Consider the following 27,951-nt stretch of genomic DNA (forward strand, 5'->3'; position numbering starts at 1 on the left):
TCTTAGTCTTTTGATGAATGTTTCGATATGTACACTTTTTTTGTGAGCCGGGCTCCCCGGGTGACACTCATGGACTCTGAGGATGTGTTCCAGCTGGATTATGGCTGGCTGCTTGTGTTACGGTTGGGGCCTGGGAGGCTGGACGGGATATAGATACATTATCTTTCTTACTTTGTGCTTTGTAAACCTGTCTTCCCTGACATATGTTGCTTGTTTTTTTTCCATTTCAATAATAAATTATTTTTTTTTTAAAAAACACAATTCTCATTTTGCACAAATCTAAGGAGAATTTCACACACAATAAAAAATAAGCTAAATATGCTGCTATTATTACACCATTTACAAAAAAGTCATTTATGCATGGCAAAGATACTCATTTTGAGCAAATGGTACAAAAAAGTTTTTCTGACCAAACATATGCAACTACGCAAACTGCAGGTCAACCACTGCCAAAACCGCAAGCAGGAGTCACAGCAAAGGAATCAAAAGCTTTGAACTAGAACAAAAAGGAGAAATAAAACATTATGATCACGGATGCAAATAATGCGCCAGTCCACAAGCACCCCGCCACCAAACATTCAGAAACTTTCCCTGGTGTCTCGTTGTTTTCTGCACCCCTTGGGGCCAGATGGGCCTAAATAACTGGCCGATCTGCCCCCAAAGGGGCAGAAACGGCCAAAATGAATGCCCCTCCGCCCCCCAAAGGGGAATGACCCTTGCCCAAGGGGCCGTTCCTCAAACCAAAAATAAACATGCAATAAATAATCCCTGGTGCCTAGTGGTTTCTCCCCCTTGAGGTCAGTTGGGCCTAAAATAAAGAGGCCACCCTATCCTCATGGGGGGGGGGGCAGAATTGGCCAAAATTAATGCCCTCCCAAAGTGGATTGACCCTCGCCCAAGGGGACACTCCCCAAACAAAAAATGGACATGCAATAAATTTCCCAAAGGGGAGCGACCCTTGCCCAAGGAGTTGCTGCCCCAAACAAAAAATAAACTTCCAAAAAATAATCCCTTGTGCCTAGTGGTTTCTGTCCCTCTTGGGGCAGATGGGCCTCACATAAAGAGACCGATTTGACCCCAATAGGGGCAGAAATGGCCAAAATTATTCCCCCTCAAAGGGGTCCGATCCTTGCCCAAGAGGCCGCCCCCCCAACAAAAAAATAAACTTAGAATACAAAAACCCCTGGTGCCTAGTGGTTTCGGCCCCTGATCTGCCCCCAATGAAAACGGCCTACATACATTGCCTTCAAAGGGGAGCGACCCTTGCCCAAGGGGCCACCCCCCAAACACAAAAAACACCTTTATAAACAAATCCCTGGTGTCTAGTGGTTTCTGCCCCTAGATCAGCGTCAAAAAATGGCCAGTCTGCCCGCCAGGGAGGCAAAAACGGCTAATGTTTGCTCCCCAAAGGGGAGAAACCCTTTCCCAAGGGGTGGCTCACCAACAGTCACCAAAACACATAAAAACACAATTACCTTGTGTCTAGTGTGCAATCTTGCTGCACAATATCACATAGGAGGAAAGGAAAAACGTTTTCTTTCCTCTGATGCCTCCTTTTCTAAACCTTCCCCCATCCCCCCCACTCCACCCCACCCCACCTAGAAGCTTACCTCTTTCTTCACTCTGCACTGGAAGCAAATGGCTTCCAGCGCTTTGGGGGCAACTTCTAATGGTGTCGGCGGACAGTGCACGCTGACGTCATTAGATGATGTGGGGTGGGGGTCGGGGTGTCAGTGGAAGCGCTTCCACTGCCATCCCTGTGGGGGATTGTGTGGAGGGGGTGGCCCATGGGGGGAGCGCTAGTTCTTCCCCCGTGGGTCAGTGCCAGGACGCAATGGTTACTCCTTCGACACAGCAGTGCCGCAGGCAAGGATGTAACTATTGCGCCCTTGACAGACTGGGTTAAGTGCTTTTAAGTTTGAAAAGTTACTTTTTTTTTTTTAGTTGGCCATTCCACAACAGCAGATATTGCATAATGTCAAAATGAACCAAACATTTACAGATCGATGAGGCCACCAGTTCCTGTCTATGGGATGCATCCCCTAGACCTGCATAACTGGCAGCCATCTTGAAATTCGAAACGTTTTAATAGCTTGACTATCAGCGAGAACTTGTAGCGCATAATCGGGAGTGGGGCATCAACAGTGCACCTCTTCAAACTTTGTGCTCGACCAGACCATTAATGTTGGTCTACCTGAAAAGAATACCTTCACTCTTAAAGCAGAAGCCTCTGATCATAATCACCATTCTTGCTCTACAGAGATCAAAAACATTCTTGTAACAACAGATGGGAAGTGTATTCTTTGTGTTCTTGACATCAATAAAATAACCCTTCTCACTACTAGTGTTACAAAGTGGAGTCAATAAATCTATGTTGGAATGAGTGGCAAGAGGAAACGCTACATCAGTTGCCCCACTATGTCAGCCTCTAAACCCTCTTGCTTTAACCCTACAGCTTGTATTTCTCAACATCCCTATCTATAATAAACAAGCCTGTCATCAAGGACTGAGCAATATGTGATTCTGCATTAATGTTTAAAATGCTACAATGGTGGTTTGGTTGGGTCACCTCAGTGTCTCGTGGAAAGAAACCCATCTGCGCCGGTATTCTTCCTTTGCTGTATCCCGTTGAAGTAAGCCTGTTGCTTGTAGCAAACCGGTATTGGTAAAGGTGGCTCATTGTAGTATGTTTTAGATTATTCATACGCTTCTATCCAGATCATTCAGAAAGTGAAAATGTTAAGATTTTGTTTAAGACAGAAACAGTCTCACTTGTCATCTCTTTTGGAATTGAATATTTCCTTGCATTCCTCAAGTGATTTGTCCTGCGCCTCACCATGGTATCTTTGGCTTTCAAGTCCTTCCTTCATTAGTCAGACCCATGGTGGTCCTGATACCCACCAGCAACACTGGAACTTCTGTCCGTATCTTAAAGTAGCAAGTTTGCTGTCTTGCAGCAGTTTCACTGAGAGGACGGACGATGTCACAACATACATTTCTTTCTCAGATCATGCAAGTTCTTACTCCAAGGTCAGTTAGTCTTTACTGTTGGCTGCACTCAGCAAATGAGTAGGAACTAAATCCAGCCTGTCCTTAACTCCTTGTTTGAAGCCTGGGAGTGATCGTCTAAACTGAAAATATCACAAAGTTGCCTTCTGGGAACCATATAATTTTGGTTTTGTCAGAGAGGGTCTGCATGCCTTTTCCTCAAATTGTTTGGTTCTGAGGGTCCTTTAAAAGATTAAAGGTAGTCTCTAGTACTTATTCATTGTAGTGACCCCAACATGGCCCTTCCAAGTCTGGTTTTCAAACATTGGGCGCTACCTCTGCAGGGATGCAATCTTGATTCCTCTCAAGGAGAACCTTTTTCTTGTGGATGAATGGAGCCTCATCTAGCCTTTCGTACAATTGGTTGACTTGAATTATTGCTTCTTAGGCACCCAGACATCACCCAACTCTGCTTCTGTTCTGTTAACTCTAATGTCCTGGTTGCTTCCTGGCAATCTGCTGATAGGATTCAGTACAAAAGGGAATGGGTGAAACATTGACTCCTTCTGAAAGGAATGGGTATTTACAAGTGAAACTTCACCTATATCAAGCATGATTCAGAAACTATTTGGAACTAATAACTGTAACTGTAATTGAAACAGTGTTTCTCCTTTTTTCCTACTGGCAATGTTAATAAACAAGCTATAAGCCTCATTTGACACTTTCTCTCTCTCTCTCTCTCTCTCTCTCTCTCTATATATATATATATATATATATATATATATATATATATATATATATATATATATATATATATATATATATACACATGTATATATATATACCATCACTGGTCTTTGGCTGCAGACATTTTATATAACTTAACTGTATCTGTACAGAGCCATAAAGCATTGACTAGCATTTTGTTACATTTAGATTTTAGACACAGGAACTGTCATATGGATTACCTGCTGTTATCTCTTTTCTGTACCTGAAAGGGGATACTTCTTAGTTTTAATTCTTAAACCTGAGTGAAGTGTCATTGGTGGCTTTTGTCAGGCATGTTTCTGTTAGTGAAAGATGGGTAGATGCTATTGGTAACCAATAAGCTTTCAAGGTTTCTTCAATGAGGCAAAATACTGTGATGATGAGGTCTTATTTTAATCTGTTTGTTTAACTTATTTGCTGCTCCATGCTGCCGTTTTCCTCCTCGCCTCCTATTGTATTGCTATGCAATTTAAATAGAGGCTGGGAACATTAAAGAAGAGATATAGGAGTATGAAAAAGCTACTTGAAATGTGACTCTTGTGCCTCTGGTACCGAATACATATGCTCTCTGCTCTTCTTTACCGCTTGCCCCTCTGTCATGGATACATTCCACAATGCTGCTAGTTACATATGCAGCCTCACACATGCACAGTAATGACTGTTCACAGTTCCGTATTAATAACTTTGTGATACATTTTCCAGGCCTACCATGAACTGAGGGGGTATCAAGAGGTTGAAAATAGGAGAGAGACTATTTACAGTTTGAATCTGTTTTAAGAGCTTCTCTCATACTACCATAACTATGGAGGCACTATTCAGGCTCCCGGCTGTGTACATTAATATCTGTGTATTATGCAAGTAATCGCATTCCAAAATCTAAGAACAAGCCATTCAGTCAGGCATGTATGCATTAAAGATCAAGCCCCTTGACTATGAAACACCATTAATGCCAAACTGAAATTTCATTAAACCACATTTGTCTTGGACAGACTGGTGCTAATGAATGTCATGACTCCATTTCGCAACGGGGAAGTCATCACCCTACCAACATTCTTTGCCCGCCTCACCCCTCAAAAGAGGAGTAGAGATTTCATTGGCTGGCTAGACCCCAAGAGAGCTTTAAGCTTTTACATTGATTGCACCAATGACCATCTGGTGGACAGCTTTTTGTGGGGTTCTCTGTGGTAAAGAAAGGTTAGGGGGTGCTGAAAAATAAATTGTCACTGTAGATAGTCCTTTATAATAAGATATACTACTCATTGTCCAAAAACCAGCCTCTGGAAGGACTGAGTCCCCGTTCCACCAGGGCCAAAGCTGCTGCCACTGCATTGCAACACAGACCACCTGTCCCTGTCATCTGTCGGGCTGCGACAGTGCATGTGTTCATGGAGCGCTGCTGCCTTGACAGACAGGTCCCGTGGGAAGGACTTTTCGCCCGTTCACTTCTGCAGGGGTTTCTAGTCTGAAAACCACTCCACAGACCCTCCTCCTTGGAAGATACTGCTGTGGTATCTATTCTAAAGGTACTTTCTAAAACACCTTTTCTGTGGATACTCTTTCTAACCACAGATTCCTCACCGCCCTCCTGCCTCCACATTCTGTGTAGTGGTCTTTTCACAATCTGAAAATATCCCAAATTAGTGATGCACACTGAAACCTCCAATTGTTTTGTACTCCAAGCTCAAGGATCTAAAAGAGTCCATTAAGAAACTGATGCTGGCACACAGGGGTGTCAACACAAAGCCACGCAGTGGCATACAGAAACACTGCTGTGAAAGATTCTGGATCCAGTCTGGTGCCTGGGGATATTCTAAAGGTGAATAATCTGCAGTTAGAGTATGCACCAGAAACAGCGTTGTCGAAGGTATGTACCTTGTTCACCTCGCTCATTCTGTGCAGGCTGGCTGATCCACGATGATCTGAAGATGTCAAGAGGAGATTTACTAGTTATATGCAAAATATTTTAATAAATGCATTTGGTTGCATTCTATGCTTTGATTGAATACAGGGGACAGAGTCTATAATCAAAAAGGTTAGTGAAGCGTACTGAGGTCCCTGATTTCAGTCCTGAGGAAGCTCATCCATTGCGTCTTGATCAAGCATCCAGCTGTAAACTTTCATGAGCTAAGCATTCAGCCTCTTAACCTGTTCAATTTGCATGGGTACGCCTCTTTTTTTTGTTTTATATTTCAACTCTTTATTAGCGTTTTAACACATTCTGGTATGCAAAACTATGACTGTGAATAATCCACCAAATGTTACACGCATCTAACTTCCATGAGGTCAGAGATAGGATTTGGGAAATATAGAAGTAGGCAGGGGGAGAGGATGCTTGGAGACAGGATTCTTTTGTATCATCAGCAAACCTTATTCACATACGGTGCACACAGTAGGCAATCATATACAAGTCTTACTATAATAACATACAAGAGGACACAACCCTTGCTGAAGCTTGGATCTATTTGATGTTTTAAAAGCACTCTTTTGTCATATTCATAAATCCTTGAAGTGTGTTTGAGTACGAGTCATGTATTTCACTAGATGGTTGATGTATCTGAGTGCTGATATATTGTCCATCTTGGGCACCACTGAGGACATGTAAACCATTAATGTGCAGTTTTCTTTACAATATTGACCTCCCCCAGTAATACTTGCATATCTTATAGGCCTCTGTGTGCCAAGGATCATAATGACATTCCTGGCACTCACTTATAGAATTCAGTGCTGTTTTTATCCACTGGAGTTTGGGTTTGACCAGACAATACTGTCACAAGTGGAGCCTGTTCTCAATGCTGTTGTTGGTGTTTTACAAATAAAGGAAACGTACTGGTCTAGGGATCATTATAGCCTACTTATGTCACAAGGGCAGGCAGCAACCAATACCAGGAATCTTTGTAAGAAGAGGTACTTTATGATGTCCTACTTGACACACTTTGCTATAAGGAAGTACTGGTTCTTCCTTGTGGGAATAAACCTCAAAGGCCAGGAAAAGTAAATACTCAAACTGAATCAGTATGGGTTAAGTTTATGAGAAACTATAGTGGGGTGTTGAGAGTATTCCCACTTTTGACCACAAACTCTTTCTTCCGAATGTATCTATTTTAAGTATTCTGTTCAAAAATTAAATGTGGCAAAAAATACTAAAGCTTAGTATCTTAGTTGAGACACTGAAGTGTTGTACCTAGCAAAGTCCGCAGGCAGGAAAAAGTGCCCTGCCCGTGACAGATCAAACACTTTGTGACTTAGCTCTAAAGAAAGACCATTAGTAGTGACCCACTGCTGCTAACTTTCTCTGCTCGGTCATTACTGACTTCTTGTGATGCCCTGTCACCTGCCATCTGTATACCGCCTCTATGCCATTACCTACCACATACCTCTCTAAATTGCCATTTGTCTGTTACCTGCGGCAGTGGTACATTCTTGCTGTTTTGCACATCTCACCTGTTTCTCAAACTCTAGTGTGCCATCATCTACCCCTCTCTGGTGCCATTGTATAACACCTGCCCTTTTCTGCTGCCCCCTCATTTCCCATCTAGGAATATCTGCTATCATCTACGCACTTGCCATCACATGACACTGATGCATGTCCTCCCTCAACCGCTCCCTTGTTCTATTCTGTCAAGCAGTAGCCAGCGGATATCAAATCTCCGTTTGAATAAAAGTATACAAATTGTAAATGTATAATTATTGTTATTTAATATTTTGGGCAGGGGTGTAAATTAAGAGTATAATACTTAATATTTAACGGATGTGCCAGCCACCTGTCCTATTGTCTGAATAACCTCTTTCCAGTAGGTTTGTAGTACAAGACAGTTGTATACCACATGTTTATAATCTGCAGCATTCTCAGATCTCAAACTTGAGTCCAGCATAAGTGGGTATATCCAGCCCAGAACAGTTGAAGTCCTAGGTAATCTATGCAAGAACATATATTGTTTTATTTTAAATTGAACTTTGCCTGACACTTGTTTTATGTCCAAACAAGCCCCCTGCCCCCACAGTCCTTTTTGTGTGTTTCTGCCTGTGGGAGAAGTGATCAATGCCCCTTTAGGGTCCTGCAGAGAACTTGCAACCCTTGCAAGTCCAGTTGTCTGTTCAATAAAGCACTCCATGTAGATGTTTTTTTGGGTTGCCCCGGAAAGTATCTGCATTGGCTAGTCGTGCATAAATAAATTGCTCAGCTGTCATCATGAACTTCATCAGCATTGCAGTGAACTCTAGAAATTTGTTATGTTCATATAAATTCCCAGACTTCAATTGACCTCCGAATAATGTATTCCTTTTCATTCTACGAAATTACGGTAGTCTCCACAGCGATGCTTTCCCGGGGTACCCTGTTCTACCCCCTGCTCTCCCATGAAGATGCGTGTAACATTTGGTGGATTATTCACAGTCATAGTTTTGCCTCATGTGTGACCCGTGGTGAACCAGAGATATGCTATCTGGAGGAAGCTCACTACTTAACATATATGTAGCCAAATTTTTCAGATGCATGTGAACCCTCCAATAATTGTTTTTGAGTCATATGCATATCTCCCTTCCATTCAGCCACATAAAGAATATCAATGCTGTTCAACACATGAAACAATGTCCTTGGAACCTTGCACATCATACCATGTAACACAGAGAGGCAGTCCAACAGTATCACCATTTTAACCAAAAAGACAAGACCCAGTAATGGCCTTGGAGTGTCTACCAGAACTGTTCTGAGTTATTAAGACCATTCATAACCCTACCAGTAGTAAGCTCCATTGTAGCACAGTTTGTATGTGTAACCTGAAGTCCTAATTACTTAAAGGGTGACCTGTTGCCATGTCAGACTGAGGCCTGGGAGAGTAAAAACACCCCTCCTTGCCAACATCTCCAATAGAACAAGTGTACAGTTTCCACATGTTCATAATTAACTCTGAAAATATCCCTGATTTCTGAAGTTGTCAAAGTAAACATGTGGTGGCCTGTATAGGAACACCCGTCACCATATAGTGACACCATGTGACTGGCAGAATGTATTGTTTTTATCCAAATGATGATTCTAGTTTCACACCTACCCTAGTTGGGCATGGAGTACAGCTGCCAGTTCTCTTTCTAATGTAAAGAAAAGTGGTGCGAGGAGGCACTATTTGTCTAGTATCTCTCTCTAGTACCCTTTTGAGATAAAATTCATACTAGCCTACACATAGACTATGGGTCTCACACTTAATAACCTAATTCAGGCGAGAATGTAGGGCCCACAATTATAATTTTGCAGTGCAGCAATCAGCAAATCCCATCCAAAAGTATGAAGCGCTTTTTCAAAGTCAAGCTAGGTTACCACAAAGTCCTCATCACTGCTCTGAAGGCTATGTCTAATGAGTGCAAGGTATCTCAAATTGTTCTTCGTAGTCCACTGAGGGCCTAACCTCATCTGGTGTAAATGTACAAGTAACCAGGCTACTCTCAACAACCTTAAGCAAGATATTGAGTAACACACTCTTGATATTCGGTCAGTACATAAAATAAGTCAGTTCCAAGTGTTAAATCGTGATTTATAAGCTTTATTTTAAATGCAGCAAACACATTTTTCATCACAAATGATTTTTTCAAGGCAGTTTAGGTTTAAAAGCACATGGTCACCAGTCAAGAACAACCCAAAGAGTAAATTAAATTGGAGGAGTATCACTAAGGAATGTCCAGTAGATCTGTTAAAGTAGTAAAGCAATACATGAAGATAAAGTGCGGGGTCAAACACCCAGTGCTTGTAACCACCTGGAGCAAGAGAAGTGTTGGGAAGTGCCGAAGACACAGCCGTAGCCCTTGTGCACCAATTGTCAGCGACTCAAAGCAATGTAATTGTGCTTGTCTCTATCAGGACCAGTGACTTTTTGTAATACGCTCAAGAACTTATTCTCAGTAGCCTTGCTTAGCATCTTTATAACAATATTAAGCATGGACAGAGGGCCATTAGACCTGGCTTTTTTAAGGGCTTCGTCAAATATCTCCTGAAGTTAAACAATAAGCAATGCAGTGTTATTTTGATACATTTCTTCTTGCCCTCAGACTGTCCCTGACGTTTTACCATTTTTCATCCCAGTCACAGCTGGCAACAGTAATTCTTAAGACTGTGGCTGGTCCGGGAAGGCATGCTGTTTCTCCTCTAAGCAAGGAAGGCCAGCTGCAACCACATATTCCGCTATTCCCCTATCTTAGTTGGATCAGTATCTGTTAATTATGTGTATAGGTGTCACATACTATTATCTTATTTAAACCTGCTTTTATAACCACATCTTTCTCCACTTTGTTTTGTGCATAAAGAATCAGAAATTAGGAGTCTATGGATTTCCCTTTTAAGTAACCACTTCATTATCATTCAAGCATTCTTGCCTTCCCTCTGAAGGTTTACATATACGTAGTATTAACACATTTCCAGCACTTATTTCTTGTGAGGCACATAACCCAATAATTTAGGTTGTTCTGAAAGGGTACTCTGCTGAATGCCACACTCTTCATCAAGCATACAAGCAGATTCTTTACTCCATATAGCGATTTTCAGGGGCCTCTATCCTCATGACCTGGAGAAGACCGTATTCCAGTTTAATTTTGATCACAGCTGTAGTAATTCCAGCCATAGACACACCAACCCCCTTGCAATTTATCTCTTAGCAACTTATCCAAATGGGTGACGGCATAACATGCTTGTGTTCACTGCATGTTCTTACCACCATCATTGAGTTGTTAATTTATTTTAAGTAGCTGTGATTAGTGACTCTCTCCTGCCTTTGCTGTTGTGTGTACTTCTAACCATTGCTAATTTCTGTCAGCCATGCCTATCCTTAGAGCAAAGGTATCTGCTACCATGTGTCTTTGTGTAGTGCTGTTGCTATTTAACTGTATACCCTGAAAAAAAACAATGTTTTTGGATTTAAGCAATGATTGAGAAATGGCAACACAAACTATGTTATGTGTTTGGACATTATTAAGATGGAGTAGCATTTAACCCCTACTTAATTCTGTTATAGGAAATTACCTGGGCTTGAAGGTCGTCTTGCCTCTAGAGCACACACAGGAACTGGATAATGAAAGTTTAGAAAGTAGCAGTGATCTTACTGTTTCTGTAAGTGATTCAGATGATGATTTAACTCCAGTGAAACACCAGATGAACGTTCAGCACACAGACCGAGTGACAGAGGTTACAGGTTCAGGACACATCAAACCTGAAGGTAAACTCGGACCCAGCATCATTAGCCCTCTAATATTGCGGCCAACAGCTGATTTAGAAACAAGCAAGTAAGTAATATTTCTTTCCCTAAAGGTGGCTTTGACTTGCAATTAGTCGCTACTGTCTGCTGTGCATGCTGTTTTAGTTCAGTTTTCGATGCTGACATATTCAGTGAATCTTCCAAATGTATTGTTTTTATCCAAATGTTGCATTTTGTCCCACAGAGCTGGAAAGAAAAGCTGGAATATGTGAGGGCCTCAGAAGGTATTTTATGTGCAAGATTTATAAATCTGAAAAAACATATACAGCTGTGTTTCTTGCATGTCCACTAATTTAACCAAGAAACGTTTAATTGTTTTTTAGACCTACGTGCTGGATAAAGTTTAGTCTGTTTTAAAGCTTCCTAGGTTAAATTTTGAACAGTCACATGGAGGATAATTTACACATATAAAACTGCTCAACATTAGTTTACTGATAGATACAAAAGTGTATTACAATAAAAGATGATCTGAGATGAAGTAATGATAATGTCCCAAAGTTGAATCTTGTCACAACTTTATTTATTCTCTCGTAACATTTTTCAAACACCCAGGCTAAATGAAGTTGTGACAAGATTCAACTTTGGGACATTATTATTTCTTCATCTTATATCCTCGTTTTATTTTATTATACTTACCAGCACTGGTTTGGGGACCAGTGTTACTGAGAGCCAGCGCCAGGCATTTTTCCTTGATATCCAAGATTTTGTTTAATATTAAAGTGTATGTATATTTAGAATTATTTCAAGGTCCCAAAATTCCCTATAGGAGTAAGTTGACAATGGAAACTCTTTAAGATTTGATAGCGTGTCACATCATTTGTATTCTTACATCTATCCTAAATCATCGTGTATTTCTTTTATATGTCAATTTTTCCAAGAAAGGCCACAATTTAGAAGCATCCCAAGTTTTAGGCTTAGGTTTTTCTATTGCCTATATGTTTTGGCCTACTAAATTCCTTTAATTTCCCTTCGTTACAGCTGTCATCATGACCATGAAGGAGCATAGCCATATAAAAAGTTAAATTGTAACATTAGGCCCAAACTCCTTGGTAAAGGAAATTATTGCATTTTACTTCAATAATTGGATTCAGGTAAAGTTGAGCAGCACTTAATCACCGACAACCAAAACACATTTAAAAGAACATCTTTAATCAAGGCTCCATTTTTGCACCGCTGCTGTTCAGTTTGTATGTGGTAGATATTGATTCGGCCGTAATGAACCGAAGAGCACGTTCTCAAGAATGAAATGGATGAAACATGAGTATACTGCAATTTGCAGATGATACTGTGCTACTAGACTGCACCAGGACCAACTTTAGTGCCCGCATGATGTCTCAATCTGGATGAAAACTATCTGTCTCAAACTTTACTCCGACAAGAAAGAAGTCTTGATCTCACAATGGGATTTCACCTGGTGTCCAGCAGATCCCTTTACTATATAAATATTTCAAGCAAACAATTTCCCCCGGCTTAAAATACACAAAGCAACAATTGAAGATCTTAATATGCACCTTCCATGAGAACTGGGAATTTCATATCAAACTTTAAAAAACATACTAAAAAAACAGATGAAACTTAAATCACTACATAAAATGTAAATCAACTACATAAGATGTTACTACATTTAACTGACAAACCCACTCAAGATATTGTTTTCGAGTTACGACTGAAATTACACTTGCTTACAACATCAAATGATCCTACCCTGGGAACGAAAAATTCAACATATTAGACTTCTATTTTGTCTTTTTGACTTTGGAGATGTCACAGAGTTATGGAAATTCAAGAGGCCAAGTATCCATTGCCATTTTTGTTCATATAGGAAGGAAACTTTTTCTCATACTTTGCTGTTGTCCAACATTTTTGGATGAACATCGGAAGAGTTTAGCACCATATTTTTGTTGCCTAAAACTGTGAGCTAGCAGCGATGCAAAAGGCTCTTGTTTTAATAGCCTAATGGTGCTGTAAAACTGGCTTTTGCAGATTTATGAATGCTGTATCAAAGTGCCTAGAAAAAGGACATCAGTAGAATTAAATCAGTAAGACTAGGTTCTATCATAATGTGGTCTATATTTAGCTGTTAAGTAGAGGGTGTTAACTGAATTTTAAATTGTAGTTATCCATTGACCTTTTACATTGATTTGGTTTTATCTAACTCTAAATATATTATTATTCATTCATCAGTTTGCTGATTAATTCATACTTATCAAATTAATTGGACGGCATCAAAATAGGTTTGATTTTGCAATTTACTCTTAACATATAGTGACAAGGAAGTTCTCTTGTATGGAAATCAGGATGATGCATCTTTGCAGCTGGTGAGCGCAGGCTTTAAATGGATGGAAGCCTTTCATCATCATTCATTTGGATTTTATTACATATTTACTATATAAATGAATTACCTCAACTGCACAGGGACTGCACTAATTTATCAGAGCACGCACAGGGCTTTTCCTATAATCAAGTGCATAGCGGTGTAACTGCAGTACATGCTGGATTGAGAGTGCATGACCAATTTATGTAGCTCTAACCTTTGAAATAACCTGAGAAATATGTAATTACTCTGTTTTGATATTGTCTATGAAGTTTACAACAATGGGAGATTATCACTGACCACTGTCATTTTTTTTAATTGCTTGCACTTTCGTTTTATATCACAAGCATTAGTCACCAATTTTGTAGATGTGTGCAGTATGCCAGATATTGTTTTTTCAGTTTGTGTATATTGAACACTGGTTAGGTTGAATGTGAAATACCCACCGTGCACAGTTTTCTCATCAATAAATTTATCACAAATGTTGCAGTGAGCAGTAAAGTTATCAGGGGTATCATAGAAGATGTCATGACTAATGTAATATGTGGGGTAATTAGTAGTGCATGGCGAGTTCACAAGTTATAGTTACCTTAGGGCATCAGTTACAGTTTCTTGAAATAAGTAAAACTATAACTACTGAATTTCTATGTTTTTTTTTGTGTGTATAAAATCTGAACCTAACTATGACATTCCTGTAACCTTTAGTTTCTTAGTGACTGTCTAAGGTTTTTTTTAATTCTGTTTCCTAACTTTAACGTCCCTAGACCTTTGTTTTCTTCAATGAATTTCTAGTTTTTTTAATTGTAAAATAATATTTATTTAGATATGGTTACGGTAATCCAACTGCCGCGGCACTCAGCCTTTGGCTAACCCAACCTCCCCAACATGCAACCAACCCCCCACACTGGGTCTGTCAGTGAGTGTGTGAGTGGCTGCGTGAGTGGCAGTCTGGGTGTGTGACTGTGTGTGTGTGCTTGTGTAGTGTGGGTATGTGAGTCCGTGTGTGAGTGACTGTGCTGGTCTGTGAGTGGGTGTGTGAGTGGTTTTGTGGGTATGCAAATGGGTGTGTGAGTGGCTGTGTGGGTCTGTGACTGGGTGTTGTAGTGGTCAGACAAAGATACGTATTTGTATTAAGCCCCTCCCTCAATGCTCCACTTTGCAACCTTTTCCGCAGTTCTGTTTTGCAAGAGGCATAGTTGTTGTCAAATTCTTAAATACTCCTGCTGTCTGCAAGGCGCATGTGTACATCTTAGTTTGTTACTGTGTGGTTAATTAATCTTTTTTTTCATAATGTTTGATTTATTTATTGCAAATCCATGTTCCGCTTCATGTATGTTTGTTTCTAACTATACATTTTCGAGGGCTTGTCTCTCTGTTTAATTATTTACCTTACAGTTTGTTTGTATTGACGTTCATTTGTTTGCTTTCCTTTTTATTTTGGTTTGTATCTGAGTGAGTAGTGGTTTACTAATGTGCGTCCATGAGTGAACCTTATACTGTGTCTCCATGCATATGTTGGTCTCTTACTGAGTCTCTGGAGTCGCACCAGTAAGGAACCTAGGTGTGCCTCTGACTATGTTGCTGTACCACTGAGTTTGAAGAAAGTTTAGAAAGAGAGAACTCAACTACTAGAGCTTTTTAAGGACCGAGATTTCTCCTTGAGTATCTTAAACAAAGCAGTACAACAAATCAAAACAGTGGCCCAAGACATTTTAATATGTGTGGTAATAAGATAGTCGAAAGTAATGATGCCCCCTCCCCAGCTGTGAGATTTATTACCATCTATAATAAATCATCTAAGATTTGTAGTCTATCGAAAAAACATTGTGGAATGCTTAAGCGACAATTATTTGGCCAGACCTTCAAGACTGACCAAGCATGTTATTTTGTAGATCTAAGTGTAATAAAGGTCATTTGATTCTACTTTTTTCTAAAAAGAAGAAACCTGGTTACTCAATCAAAAGGGTTTCTTAATGTGTAATCGTTTTACGACTTGTAAAACATAGTAACAATATCAGAGTTTCAGTGACCAGATGATTGACAAATGTATTACTTTCAATACAGATCATGTAATGTATGTCTTCCCCCCCCAAAGATATACTTGCAGCACAATATTTGCAGTTAAAAACAAAGTACTTGAGCGTTTGAGGGCCATTAAAAATCGGGTTAAGTCTTCTCCTGTCTCAAGACATTTTTCAGATGACCATGTAAGTAGAAATGACCTTTCACAGGTTTTGAAGTAGATCACATTGAAAGACACTTTAGAGCTGGAGATAGAACTCTGCGGTTGAGAAGAATGTGTCTTGATACATAAATGAACTACAAATTAAAGCCCCAGAAGGATGAATTTGGACATGGCGTTTATAGTATATTTGTAATTTGGTTTTGATATTACATTGTCTGCTTTCCATACTATGGGACGTTCGTATTCAATCATCATGCCCAGTTATTTTGTTTCTTCCATTCTATTAATTTGTTTTTATTGTATGGGTTGACGTTTATCATCTTGAAGGACAGTGCATGTTTATGTGTCACCCTTGAGCCACGCAATGGGGTACAAGAGTAATGCAGCTCTTAAGTTAGGTTTATCTAGCCACACAAGGCGACCTTGTGTGGCCTTGCCTGGCTTGATAAATGTAGAATAACGCAACACAACAAATCGCTGCGTTGCGTTACTCTGTCCTGGGAAGCCGTTCTCTGGGTGTAGCGTTGATGTTTCCATGCATCCACCCATCAATTTTGGCGCATTCCCAGAGTTACCATTACTGGTAGACCTGGGAAAGCTTCAAAATCTTACGTCTCCCCAGGGAAGGTGTCCCGAGGAGAAATATCTTTATTTCTCCTTGTTACTTTTTCTATGTGTGCTGCAAAGAGGAAAATGCCCCTCAGGATTGTTTTTGTGCAGAAAGATGCTCCTTCCTGCACAATAACAATCACGCTTACAACCCATTCATTCAGGCTAGGCAGTGCATTGTGTGCCAGCACAGAGAAAATACAGGAATGCGCTGTACAATTTTAAGTACAGCGCACTCCTGACCTTTCGCTATCGTGCTGCGCAGCATGGTGACTTGCTGTGCAGTGCGTTTTCTTAAAAAATATGCCCCAAAGGGAATTGGTAGTTTTGAAACCCTACTATATTATGAGCTCAGGCATAATCAGAGAGCTCTTATACAATGATATCGCTGCTATAAATTATCGCTGCAGTACTTGCCACCCAAGGGACAAGTGGATTTTTTTTCTTTTACAGGACAATCAGATTTGTATAGCAACCTGTCCCACGGACAAGTAGATAACACACCCCTGAAAATACACATGTCTAGATATATACATATAATCAAATTATAAATGTTTACATACACAAGGATATGTTGCACATTAGTGTTTGAGTATGGTGGTTAGGTATAAAAGAGCCAACTCTTGAGGAGTCCTCTGAAGATAACATAGCTATCCGTGGATCTTATATTCAATGTAATGAATTCTATAGTTGGGCTGCTTGATCAGAGAAAGAAGTACCACCTATATTGTCTTTTTTTTGTGTGGTGAGGTTTTGAGGCAAGGTGCCAATCTTGAGCGGAGGTTCCTTTGTTGAATGTATTTGGTGATTTTATTCCTGAAGAAAAGTGGCCGTGTTCCATGTATTGCTTTGTGGATAATACAAAGCAGCTTGAAGGTGGATCTTCTGGCAACCGGTAACCATTGTAGGACCCTCAAGGCATGAGAGATGGGTTTGGGGCTTTACATGTAGGAGTAGTCTGGCAATAGAATACTTAATCCGTTGTAGTCTTTTCATAGTTGATAGAGATGATCCGTGGTAGAGGCCATTGGCGATAGTCCAGTTTAGACAGTACAAAAGAGATAGTAGCAGGTGGGAGAAGATGTGTCTCAGAGTTTTCATGGCGATGAAGCTTGATCTTGTTAATTTGTCCACTTGGGCATTCACTGTTAACTTTGAGTCTGTGGTTATTCCAAGGTTTCTTATCTCCTTAAATGCTTTAGGAAGTGGTCCAAGATCATCAGGCCACGCTAAGAGTGGGTCATTTTCAAATCACAACATGTATTTCCATTTTGAAAGCATTCAGTTTGAGATGGATCCACGTCTTCCACTGATCAACAGCTCTGGGGCAACTGAAGATGTTTGAGTTTTCAATGTCCTTGGGGCTTTCCATTATAAGTAATATTTGTCTCATATGCATACATGTAGCATGTGACCTGAAACACATTGATCATTGTTAGTAATGACTTCATGTAGATGTTGAAAAGCATGGGTGAGATGATTGAGCCTTGAGGGAGCCCTGATTTTGTGAAGTACGGTTTGGATGAGAAAGGAGGTGTATGGATGACATTTGTTCTGGTATGAAGGGAGGATGTGATCCAGTTGAGAGCAATTCCCTCTATGCCGGCTTAGTAGAGTCTTTTTATTAGGGTTTCATGGTCAACTGTGCCAAAGGCAGCTGACAGGTCCAAGAGAAGTGGTTCAGCAACCCCATTGTCGTCTTCTGTGTTTTTTTAAATTTTATATAAAGACATTTTTATTGATTTTGCAAAAGGTAAAACAGTGATACATACATGTAACTAGGCGCCAACGGGCACCGAACAATGGTCAATCCCAAGTCCTAGACAACACCCTGATGGGAAGAGTATGTATATCTCTGCAAGGTGTCCCATGAATGTTTCCACCCATTAGAGGGGGGAGGAGGAAGGGCCTGTTTAGGCTCTTTCGGGTGTTGAGCCCGTTGACAGTGCAGGGAGGTTGATTGTTGTGGCCTCCCACTTCCCCCACACCTTATTATATTTATTCGGGCACCCTCTGGCCTCATAAACAAGTTTTTCACGTTGAGCACACCAATCCACTCCTCGCCTCCATTTAGTCAAAGCTGGTGCGCTTTTGGTTTTCCAGTCTGTCATTATGTCTCTCTTGGCCACTAGGCATGCCACCCCCAGAAAGGTCCGTTCCGCCCTCCTCAGTCCAGTATCACCCATGATCCCCAGCAGGAGCGGCATTGGTGTCAACCCCATGTCCGTCTGTAAGGCCGTTGAGATCTCCTTTGTAACAGACTCCCAATAAGCTTTATTAATTGGGCAAGACCATACCATGTGGAAAAAGTCTGCGTCTGGGTCCATACAACGTGGACAGTCGGCTGCGTTACGGAGACCTGCTCTGTACAACCTGACGGGTGTTAGGTATGCCGTATGGAGATAGTAAGTCTGTATTAGTCGGAGACGAGTCGTCATCGTTAAAGTGTGCGGAGATGCTAATGCTTCGTTCCAGTCCTCCTCCTCCACAGGACCCACCCACCCCTCCCATCTCCGTCGGAGCCCCTCCAGGGAACCGGCAGTGATGGTGATTAATGAACGATATATCTGGGAGACACCTCCTCTACCCAGGTTTCCCATCAGAGCTTTCGCCTCCATAGGGCTATACTCAGGTATGTTGTCACCTGTCTGGATTTCTGTTAGCAGGGCGTGGCGGATCTGGAGGTACTTATGGAATTGCGTCTTGTTTAGTGAAAACATTTTCTGGAGGTCTTCAAAAGAGCGCATATGTGTGCCATCCCATACGTCGCCCAGTGTAGAAATACCTATGTTGTCCCACTTCTGAAATCCTTCCAAACCCGCCACTTCTCTTAAATGTGTTCCCTGCCATAGTGGGGTCTGATGGGTGGGGCGCCCCCACCACCCTGTCACCTTTTGGGCCGTCCGCCAGCCCCGCAGCACCACCCCGGTCACATCAGGGGGTCCCGCGCGAGATCGGGCCCCCGTACAGGGCATCAAAGATCTTTGAATAACTCAAGGTCTGGAGTTCTAGCCGATACGCCGGATCTGTCCATCCACCTCCCATCCAATCATTGATCACTAGTAGTTGCATTGCTAGATAGTAGTAATGGATGTTGGACATTCCCAGTCCCCCTTCATATATATCTCTCTGGCAGGTTTTAAGCGCCAGCCGAGGACGGGTGTCATTCCATAAAAATTGACGTGCCTGTGAGTCCATCTCTCTGAACCATCTCATGGGGATAGGGTGAGGGAAGTTCTGGAGGAGGTAAAGAAGTCTGGGGAGAACCATCATCTTGTAAAGTGCGATTCTCCCGTGCAGATTAAGGGGGAGGTTTCTCCATCGTTGGAGGTCATTTTTTATTCTCTTGGTTAATGGTGTGATGTTAAGTTCCCATGCTAGCTCAGGGAGCAAGGAGACATGCACACCCAAGTATTTAAAGCTATTCCTTCGTATTGGAATGTTTTGCTGCCAGTCTATACAGTCTCGGGATTGATGGAGTGGAACCAGCAAGGATTTACTAGGATTTAGGGTCAGTCCTGAAGCTTCCGAGAAGAGACCTAAAATGTGTAGAATGCGGGGGCCACTTTTAGCCGGGTTTGAGATGTACAGCAGGACGTCGTCCGCGTACAATGCCACACGGTTCTCTTGGCAGACGGGCCAGGGCCAGCCTTCCATCAGCGGGTCTTCCCGTAACAATTTCGCCAGAGGCTCTATTGTTAGTGCAAAGAGCAGGGGGGATAATGGGCATCCCTGCCGGGTGCCACTGCCGATAGGGAATGGGTCAGAGATTACCCCGTTCACTTGGACATGGGCCGTTGGATTAGAATAAAGTAGCCTCACTAGTCCCCGGAATCTGGGCCCAAGTCCGTTTCTTTGCAGGACGCTTTCGAGGTAGGACCAGTCTACCGTGTCAAAGGCTTTCTCGAAATCGAGTAAAAGCAAAGCCAAGGGGGTGCGAGACAAAGTCTTTTGATGCGCCAAGGCTAGGTGTAATCGCCTAATGCAGTGCCTAGTGCTACGGGCAGGCATGAAGCCACATTGGTCAGGATGCACCAACGTAGGCATTACGTCTCTTAGTCTTGAGGCAAGGATTGAGGCTAGTACTTTGACTTCAGTGTTCAGGAGTGAGATGGGTCGGTATGCCGAGCAGTGTTGTGACGGGGGTTGGGTCTAGGGGATCACTACTAGTGTAGCTAAGTCAATCCCAGAAGGGAAGTGGCCCTTCTGTTCAGCTTCTGCATACATATTGAGCAGATGTGGAGCCAGAATATCACTACATTTCTTGTATATCTCTGGCGGGAATCCATCAGGACCTGGGGTCTTGCCTGATGCCAGGCTGGCAATCGCATTGGTTATTTCTGTGAGGCTAATTGCCTCATCCATCCTACTCCTGGCCGTCTGGGAGACTTTAGAAAGAGTTATGTCGTTCAGGAGGGGGGATTCCCTTTCAGTGATGGGCCGAGGGTGTTCTGTGTACAGGCGTGCGTAATAAGAGGCAAAGCTCTGTGCAATCTCGACGGGCGTTTTAGAAAGAGCACCCGAGTTGTCTCTGACGTCTTCTGTGTTTTTAAGGTCATCCCAAATGGCTCTGAGGGCAGATTCTGTGCGTCTTCCTGGGCGGAATCCAGTTTGGTAGGTTGAAAGTATGGAGTTATTTTCAATAAATTGTGACATCTGGGCGAATGCTGCTCTTTCTATCAGTTTGCCAAGGAAAGATCCATTTGTAATTGGTCTGTAGTTGTTGCTAGTTATGCGAGTCCAGGTTTGTTTTCTATGCCTTTTTAGGCCTTCTGGAAAGATTCCTGTAGTTAAAGAATCATTGTTGATTCTTCTTACTGGTGTGGCGGCAGAGGTAGATAAAAAAAAAAAAGTTCTTGAAAATGTGTGGTGGATAAGGGTCAGAAAGGCAGCCGGAAGGCCTGCTTACTTTGACCAGTTCCATAAATTCACTTTGTGATATTTGTTTGAAGGGGTGAAGAGACTGGGTTAGCTTGCTCTTTCATGGGATTTTGGGAACTGGATTGGAACTGGTGGTTTTCTTTTTCTTTAAATAGGAGTCCAAAGTGTCTGCTTTGGTTGTGTAATGATTTGCCACTTTATCTGTGAATTCTTTGGTAATGGGATAAGTATGTTTTGTGCATTTAGGTTTATGAAATTCTCTGAGAATTTTATAAAATTCTTTATTTGCACTTTTAGCATTTTGAATTCTGGTTGAAGGGTACCTTTTTAGCTTTTTTGATTGTTGATTTATATGTTCTGTTAGGTTTGCATAGGTGAAGTTTGTCTTGATTGCTGGTTGTTTGGAGCCAGGTTTGTTGCAGCCTTCTAATTTGTTGTTTTACCTTTTTTAGTTCTGTATTTCTCCAAGGTGCTTGTTTTCTTTTGCCCTGTTTTGTTGTTCTTAATGGTATTTGGATAGCATAATCTTCCTGTAGCCACTCATAATGTTTTTGAACAGAATTTATTGTGTCTAGATCTGTGCTGGCTGTTTGTTGTGTTTTTAAGTATTCAAAACTGAGTTTGTTCCACGGTCGATAGGTGGATACATGTATGATGGTCGTGGGTGTGTTGATTTGTGGTGTTTTATGTTGGAAAGCTACCAAATGGTGGTCTGACCATGTGACTGGAGTAAGCCTTAGAAATGTAACTAGTTATGGATTTGCAAAAATGACATCTTGGATGTGTCCAGCGATGTGTGTGGGTTTGTGTACGATCTGATGTGGGTTCAGTGTGACTAGGCCAGTGATGATAGTTTTTGGTTGAGGCATATTAGGTTTGTCAAACCAAATGTTTAGGTCCCCAAGAATGCATAGGTTGGAGTGTAGTGTTTATAAGGTGTCTGGGAATGTTGCATTGCTGAGTTGTGGTCTGTGGAGGAAGACGTTACAGGAGGAAGTTGGTATAGGGTTGCATCTGGTGATGAGGGCCTCAAAACCTTGTATGGAAATGTCATCAGTTTTTGTCAGGGCCGTCTTCGAAATTCCTCAGGGCTTGTTCGATGCTTACAGAAGTCCACCTCCAGGCAGCACCATGTTAGAAACCGTAATGGCACAGGCTATTAGTGTGGCCAGGCAAGGGAAAAGTAGGGAGGGTAGGGTAGGGTAGGGTAGGAACAGCTGAGAGGGAGACCTGTAAAAGCAACAAAAAGTGTTTATTACTGCACTCCTTTTGCCTCTATCTCCCACCTTCGCTCTGTGACCCAAATTATTACCTGATTGATATGGTCTGCCTGTCTTCTTCTATTTTTGAAGAGATGGTGAGTAGAGAATAGAGAAAAGCCCTTAAGAAAGAATTTGTGACATCATCATTTTCTTACTCTAAATCTTAGCATTGTGGGTTTTTATCTTACACCTTACAACCTACCCTATTTTGATCAGTAATTGTCTTGAATGTTGCCTTCAAACAGGCCTATAAAACAGGAGCGACATCTATAAGTGTTGATGACGTTCTATTATTCACCTTGATCTCCCAGCTTTAAATCTTTTCTTTAATGGGCAGTTCTTGCGTGACCAACCAGACTCACATAAAGTCATGTGTCGTAATTAGCAATTGTACTTTAATGCTTACTCGCAAACCAGTATTCCAAAGTTCCTGAATTAACTGTATTATTAATAAAGAAGAATACTATTCCAAGAATTAAACCAAATAAGACAACTGTGATCAACTTAGCGCACAGGCACTCTTACCGCTGAGGAGCCAACCAATCTCCTTTTCTCTGTGTATACCTGCACTCGACTGTCCTTAGTTCTACTCGGAACATCTGCCGAGTCCTGGACCTCTTGTCAGGCGGCCAGGAGAATTGGAGGCTCTTTATAGGATCAATCCAATCCACTGAAAATGAGCCGTGGTTGCCACCAAAAAAAAAAAGTAATAGCGAGTGTGTGGCTTAGGGAGGGGTTCCATTTATACACCAGACCTCGCCCAAAATGCCTGCCTCTTGCCGTTCATGGGAAATATGGTCCTGATGAAATGAAGGAGATTCAGAGACCAAAATATTGAGATTAGATATGGCAGTGAAACGAGTATGCATATTGACCACAAAATAAACCTCAATACAAAGGCAAGGCTTACAGTGCAATAGTCATGTATTGATGATAAGCATGCATATGCTCAGATCAGCACGTTTGTCTGAATGCGCTATGGATACAATATGGGTGTATGTAAGTTCTGGGGGTAAGGTTTGCGGTGGCACTGTAACCATGTTTGTGCCTTTGTAAATTCTCTATGAATTTGACCACATAGGAGCATAGGAAAGCCATCTTCAGTCAAGATCGTATTTCGTGAGGTCCTACAGCCGCTTGATGTGGGCATAGCAGTTTTGGTGAGATTTATTGTTTGCTTGAACATAACAGCTAGTCCACCTCCTCTTTTGCCTATACGATTTTGTGTGACAGTTTGATAGCCTGGAGGAGTGGCTTCATGCAGCACTGAAGCCATGTCATCTTCCAACCATGATTCAGTTATGAAGAGTAAGTCAGGTTGTGTTTCAGTGAGTATGTCATAGAGGTGGTGCTTGTTTTTAGAGCATGATCCAGCATTTATTAGTAGGCAGTTTAGAAATTGTTTTGGTGGTGGTATGACTAGGTTCTCTAGAAGAGTGGGCAGTATATTTTGAACTTGTTGTAGCTTCCTGTTCAATTCTGCAGGTACGGTCCAATTCTGAAGCTGCTAAAATACTGCTTTTGGCACACGTAAAATAATCATTTTTTCAAGCCAAAAACGAGTGCTAAAACACTTTCTAAACTCAGTTTAAACCAGGGGTGTCATAAGTGCTGGTATTAACTGTATGAGGATCACAATAGTGTTGTTTTTTCTACATTGTGTTCCTCATCCAGCAGGCTTAGAAGGGAGTTTGTTGGGTTTTTATGTGTCAGTGGTGGAGATGGTGGTTGAGAGTGAGATGGTGAGTTGTGTTGTTTTTGTAGAGTAGCCTTGTGTAATAGACATGGAGATGTGAGGTTGTGAAGAGTGGTGTCATTGATTTTGTTTGCGACTGATTAGGGTGGAAGGTGTATGGGTTAGGAGTGGTGGTGGATCATGTGGTTCATATTTTCAGGCTCTAAATTGTGCAATGGATGACAGGCAAGTGAATGAGTGTTGTTGTTTTGATGTATTCTTGGTTGGTGTTGGTGAAGATAGAACATTTGGGGATAAAGATGGTTTAGGATGTATGCTATCTGTGTAGTCGTAAGGGTCAGAAGGGATGTATGTTTCTAATTTGTGACAAAGTATGAATGTGTGTGTGTGTGTGAGAGATTTTGATGTGCTGGTGTGTGTGTGCTAAGTTTTGTTTTTTTGGAGTGGTGAGAGGAGAAATTGATGTCGTGTTTTTTAGAAGGATTTTTATGTAAAGTACTGTTGGTGAGTGGAATTTGAATGGAAAAGGGGGTGGTGATGTGTTTTAGAAAACAATGTATGTGGTGTGAAGAGGGGATGGACAAGAGTTAGGAGTGTTCGTGTGGTGGAGTGGAATGTGTAAGCTTTGTTTGGTTGTGTGTTTTTGGTAAAAAGAGGAGGAAGGTGTAGAATGATATGATAGACTGGGTACAGCTTCGGTGGGGATAGAAAAGGGTCTGTTAGTAGCAAGTAGAGGATGGAGCTGTTTTGTTTGATTAGGGAGTGTGTGTCTGGATGCTTTAAAGTTATGTATATTGTGGCTTTGTGTTGGGTTAGTGATGTGTGCATTTGTTAGTGGTGTAGGACATAGTGGTGTTTTCTGTGAGAATGAAGGTGCCATTGTGTGGCGGTTGGGGTAGAAGGGTGTATAGGTGTGGTTTGTGGGGTTTTGTAGTGGTTGTTGAGACATTGAAATGTGAATAGGGTTTGTTTGTAGTAAATAAATGGAGTACATTTGTTGAGAGTGTGTTATTGGACGATGGATGTCAAAAAGGGAAGCATTTCTAGCCCTAGGCCCGGAAACTCCCTTGTCCTCTCCACCCTTAAATAGCGCTATTGGCCAATGGGAACCTATCCCTAAACCCTAAAACCAATGGGAGACCTGGCCTTATTAAGCAATCACAGCACTAGCCCTATTAGCCATTCAAAACCCAAACCTTAAGTCTAATAGAAACCCTAAACCTAGGAACCAATCCGAACCCTAGCCCTAACAGCCAATCAGAACTCAAACCCAACCCCTTAATCCAAAAGAAGACCTATATCTCGCAACCAATCAGACCCTAGCCCTAACAGCCAATCAGAACTCAAACCTTAAACCCTCAGTCCAATAGAAACCCTAGCCCTAGCAACCAATCAGAGCACAGATGCAACAACCAGTAAAAACGTATATAAGCGACAAGTGACCTTAAGCACAGGCTCCTGGGCAGAAATTAAATGTCACTTAGACCAAAATAACAGTTTTTAAAGTACAAAATACACAGAAACCAAGAGGTACATTTACACAGTCACGGGTGGGTGAAAAAGCATTTTTTTAAATTTCAAGAATACACAGCACAAAGTCTTTGTTCTTACCACCTTCTTTGTCTTTTGCTTTTGGCTGTTTAGGGCTACATTTATTAAACACACTCTGGTTAGCCTCTGAGGTGTATTTTGTAATTTACCTTGTAGGGAAGGTGTTGGGGGCGGAAGGGGAATGGTTCATGCAGTATAGGGGAAAACTAGGAGAGAAAAGGGAGCAGTTTATCTTCAGAGAGTAGCATTAGTACAGTTTTGGATGAGCAAGCTCAAGTATAAAAACCTTGCCTTGAGTGCAGAAAACACTACCAGCCAGTAGATCTCATTTGAATACTGAAATCCATTGTTTTTCCAATCAGGCAGTGCAATAGAATTTTGATTGACTCATGAGTCTCCTTAAACCATCCTGAAGCTTGACTTTCAATGGGAACTAATTCCTTTTTTTTTTTTTTTTTTTTACAATTCTTTTTATTAAGTAAAACGTCAGTACAACAATCACATGAAAAGCTTAATAGAGTATATCACAATACAGTGCCATGGTTGTAGTTGTAAGTACACACATTTGAACGTCCCATAGCTCCTTGCTTATTACTGATTCCATCAGTCCTGGTTCATCCGATCCCTCGTCTCCCAGGCATGTCCTCCTCCAACACTGAATCGAGGCCCTGTACCAATCCCATTGAAAATGGGAACTAACTCTTGACACATTTTAGAGGTCATGGTGCTCTTGAAAATTGTTCTTTCCTCTATTTATTAATTCATTCATTCTTACTTTTTTACCTTTTCTAATATACAAGCTGTGTGATACCCACACCATCTGTCCCCATCGCTGTTTCAAATACAGACTTTCTGTCAGGAGCAGCTGCTTTCTTGGTGAGGATAACCCTTCTAAGAAAAACATAAGCTTAATTAATTTTCCATCAACAAGTCTTTTATGGTGTTCCAGGTGTGTCCTCTTTTTTTTTGTTTTACCTCCTGTTTCCTCAGCCGATGAGACGTTATAAAATATAGATGTGGCCAAATGTCTGATGTTGTACCATGAAAAGAGGTTATCTTTAAGAGTTTCTGAACATTTATTAATAACTTATAGCATTTTCCCAGAGGCAGTAAGGGAGCTAAAACTAGTATTTCTCTGGTATTTCGAAATCATAGCAGACAAGAGGAATAGAGGCTTTCTAGTGACTTACGGCTCATTCTGCCAGACCAACATCAGTATTGTTGGCCTTCTAAAGACATGTATCCTTTGCTTACATTTGTAGGATAGAAAAAAGGGCTCTTTTCATGTTTTCTACAAACATTATTTACTGGATGTTTTTTCTATAAAATAACCAGCTTTTCATCACAAGGTACCATACATCTTGTTTTGGATGAATTGCTGTTTCACTCTGATAAGACCTTACCTGGGTATGCTGCTTATTCTCCTTTGCTGGGATAGAAGTTGCCTTGCAACATAAAGAGCTGTGTAGTCAAATTGATAACCAGTTTAGAAGGAAGGCGAGGCAGATAACAGAGGAAGGCAGATTGCCTTTATGTAATTGCTTCTACTTATAGTCCTTGCTAAAGTAAAGGACAGAAATCATACTCTTAAGGACACTCCTGTATCAAGAGACTTAAAAAAACATCTAAAGTGACAACCTTCTCTTACATAAGCTTTCTTTCCATGCCTTTCTAGCACACAGTAACCTTTAAGTTCAGTTGTGAAGAGGGGAGAGTAGGTACTAAGAGTCCTGGACTCTCCTTGAAGGTATTTTGCAACCTGGAGTACTGCTTAACGATATCTCATGCTGAGTACTACCCGCAAGTTTTTTGGCTCTCCAGTTTTAATCAGTATGAGGTTCTTGATAAATCACCCAAAATCCTCTTTGACACTATCTTGAAGAAGTCAGATATTTGGGGTCAGCCTCAACAAAGCATGTGGAAATAATTTCCTCACTCATCAAGAAGGCCTTGCCCCACAGAACCCACCAGATCTGTTGCTACAGTACAAGTCACTGGTTGCCTTTTATTCCAGCAGCTTCTAGAACTGCAGACATCCTGTTTAGTTGTTGCCCCAGGCCTATCTGTGCATGCAGCCCTGGCAACGTTTACTGGCAGAACAATGGGACCAGCTATGGAACAGCCAGTCCAAGTTGATCCCCATTCATTGTTAATAGGTTCCAACCCCAACCTATTAGTAGGGTGTCATTAGCCCTTGCTGAATCTGCATGCCAAAATCATTCACAGACTCACCCATGTGTTGTTGACAAGCAAGTTACAGCGGCTTGTCAGTCTGTGACCTTGGAATAATAGTCACAAATGTCCTGTAGTTAAAGTCCTTTTTCCTGACACTGCAGGCCTTTGTCCTGTGCTCAGAGCCAGTGTATTAATGGTGCCCACTAGCAACATCATAGCCTTTCCTTTTTTTAAATTAGTAAACCAGGAGAAATGAGTTCCTAGCCTCTCTGTTGGTTGCCTTCCCT

At 41.4% G+C, this 27,951-nt stretch overlaps 1 protein-coding gene across 1 annotated transcript in view; it reads left to right on the top strand.

Annotated features, from left to right (window-relative positions):
* Positions 1-27,951, top strand: part of KIZ (kizuna centrosomal protein) — a 737,711-nt gene that overhangs the window by 213,273 nt on the left and 496,487 nt on the right. Inside the window, exon 6 of the mRNA XM_069236553.1 lies at positions 10,752-11,019. Within this exon, the coding sequence (XP_069092654.1) occupies positions 10,752-11,019 (268 nt within the window). The remainder of the gene's footprint in view (positions 1-10,751; positions 11,020-27,951) is intronic.

The sequence above is a fragment of the Pleurodeles waltl genome, chromosome 5 (genome assembly GCF_031143425.1).
Source record: "Pleurodeles waltl isolate 20211129_DDA chromosome 5, aPleWal1.hap1.20221129, whole genome shotgun sequence".
NCBI lineage: Eukaryota > Metazoa > Chordata > Amphibia > Caudata > Salamandridae > Pleurodeles > Pleurodeles waltl.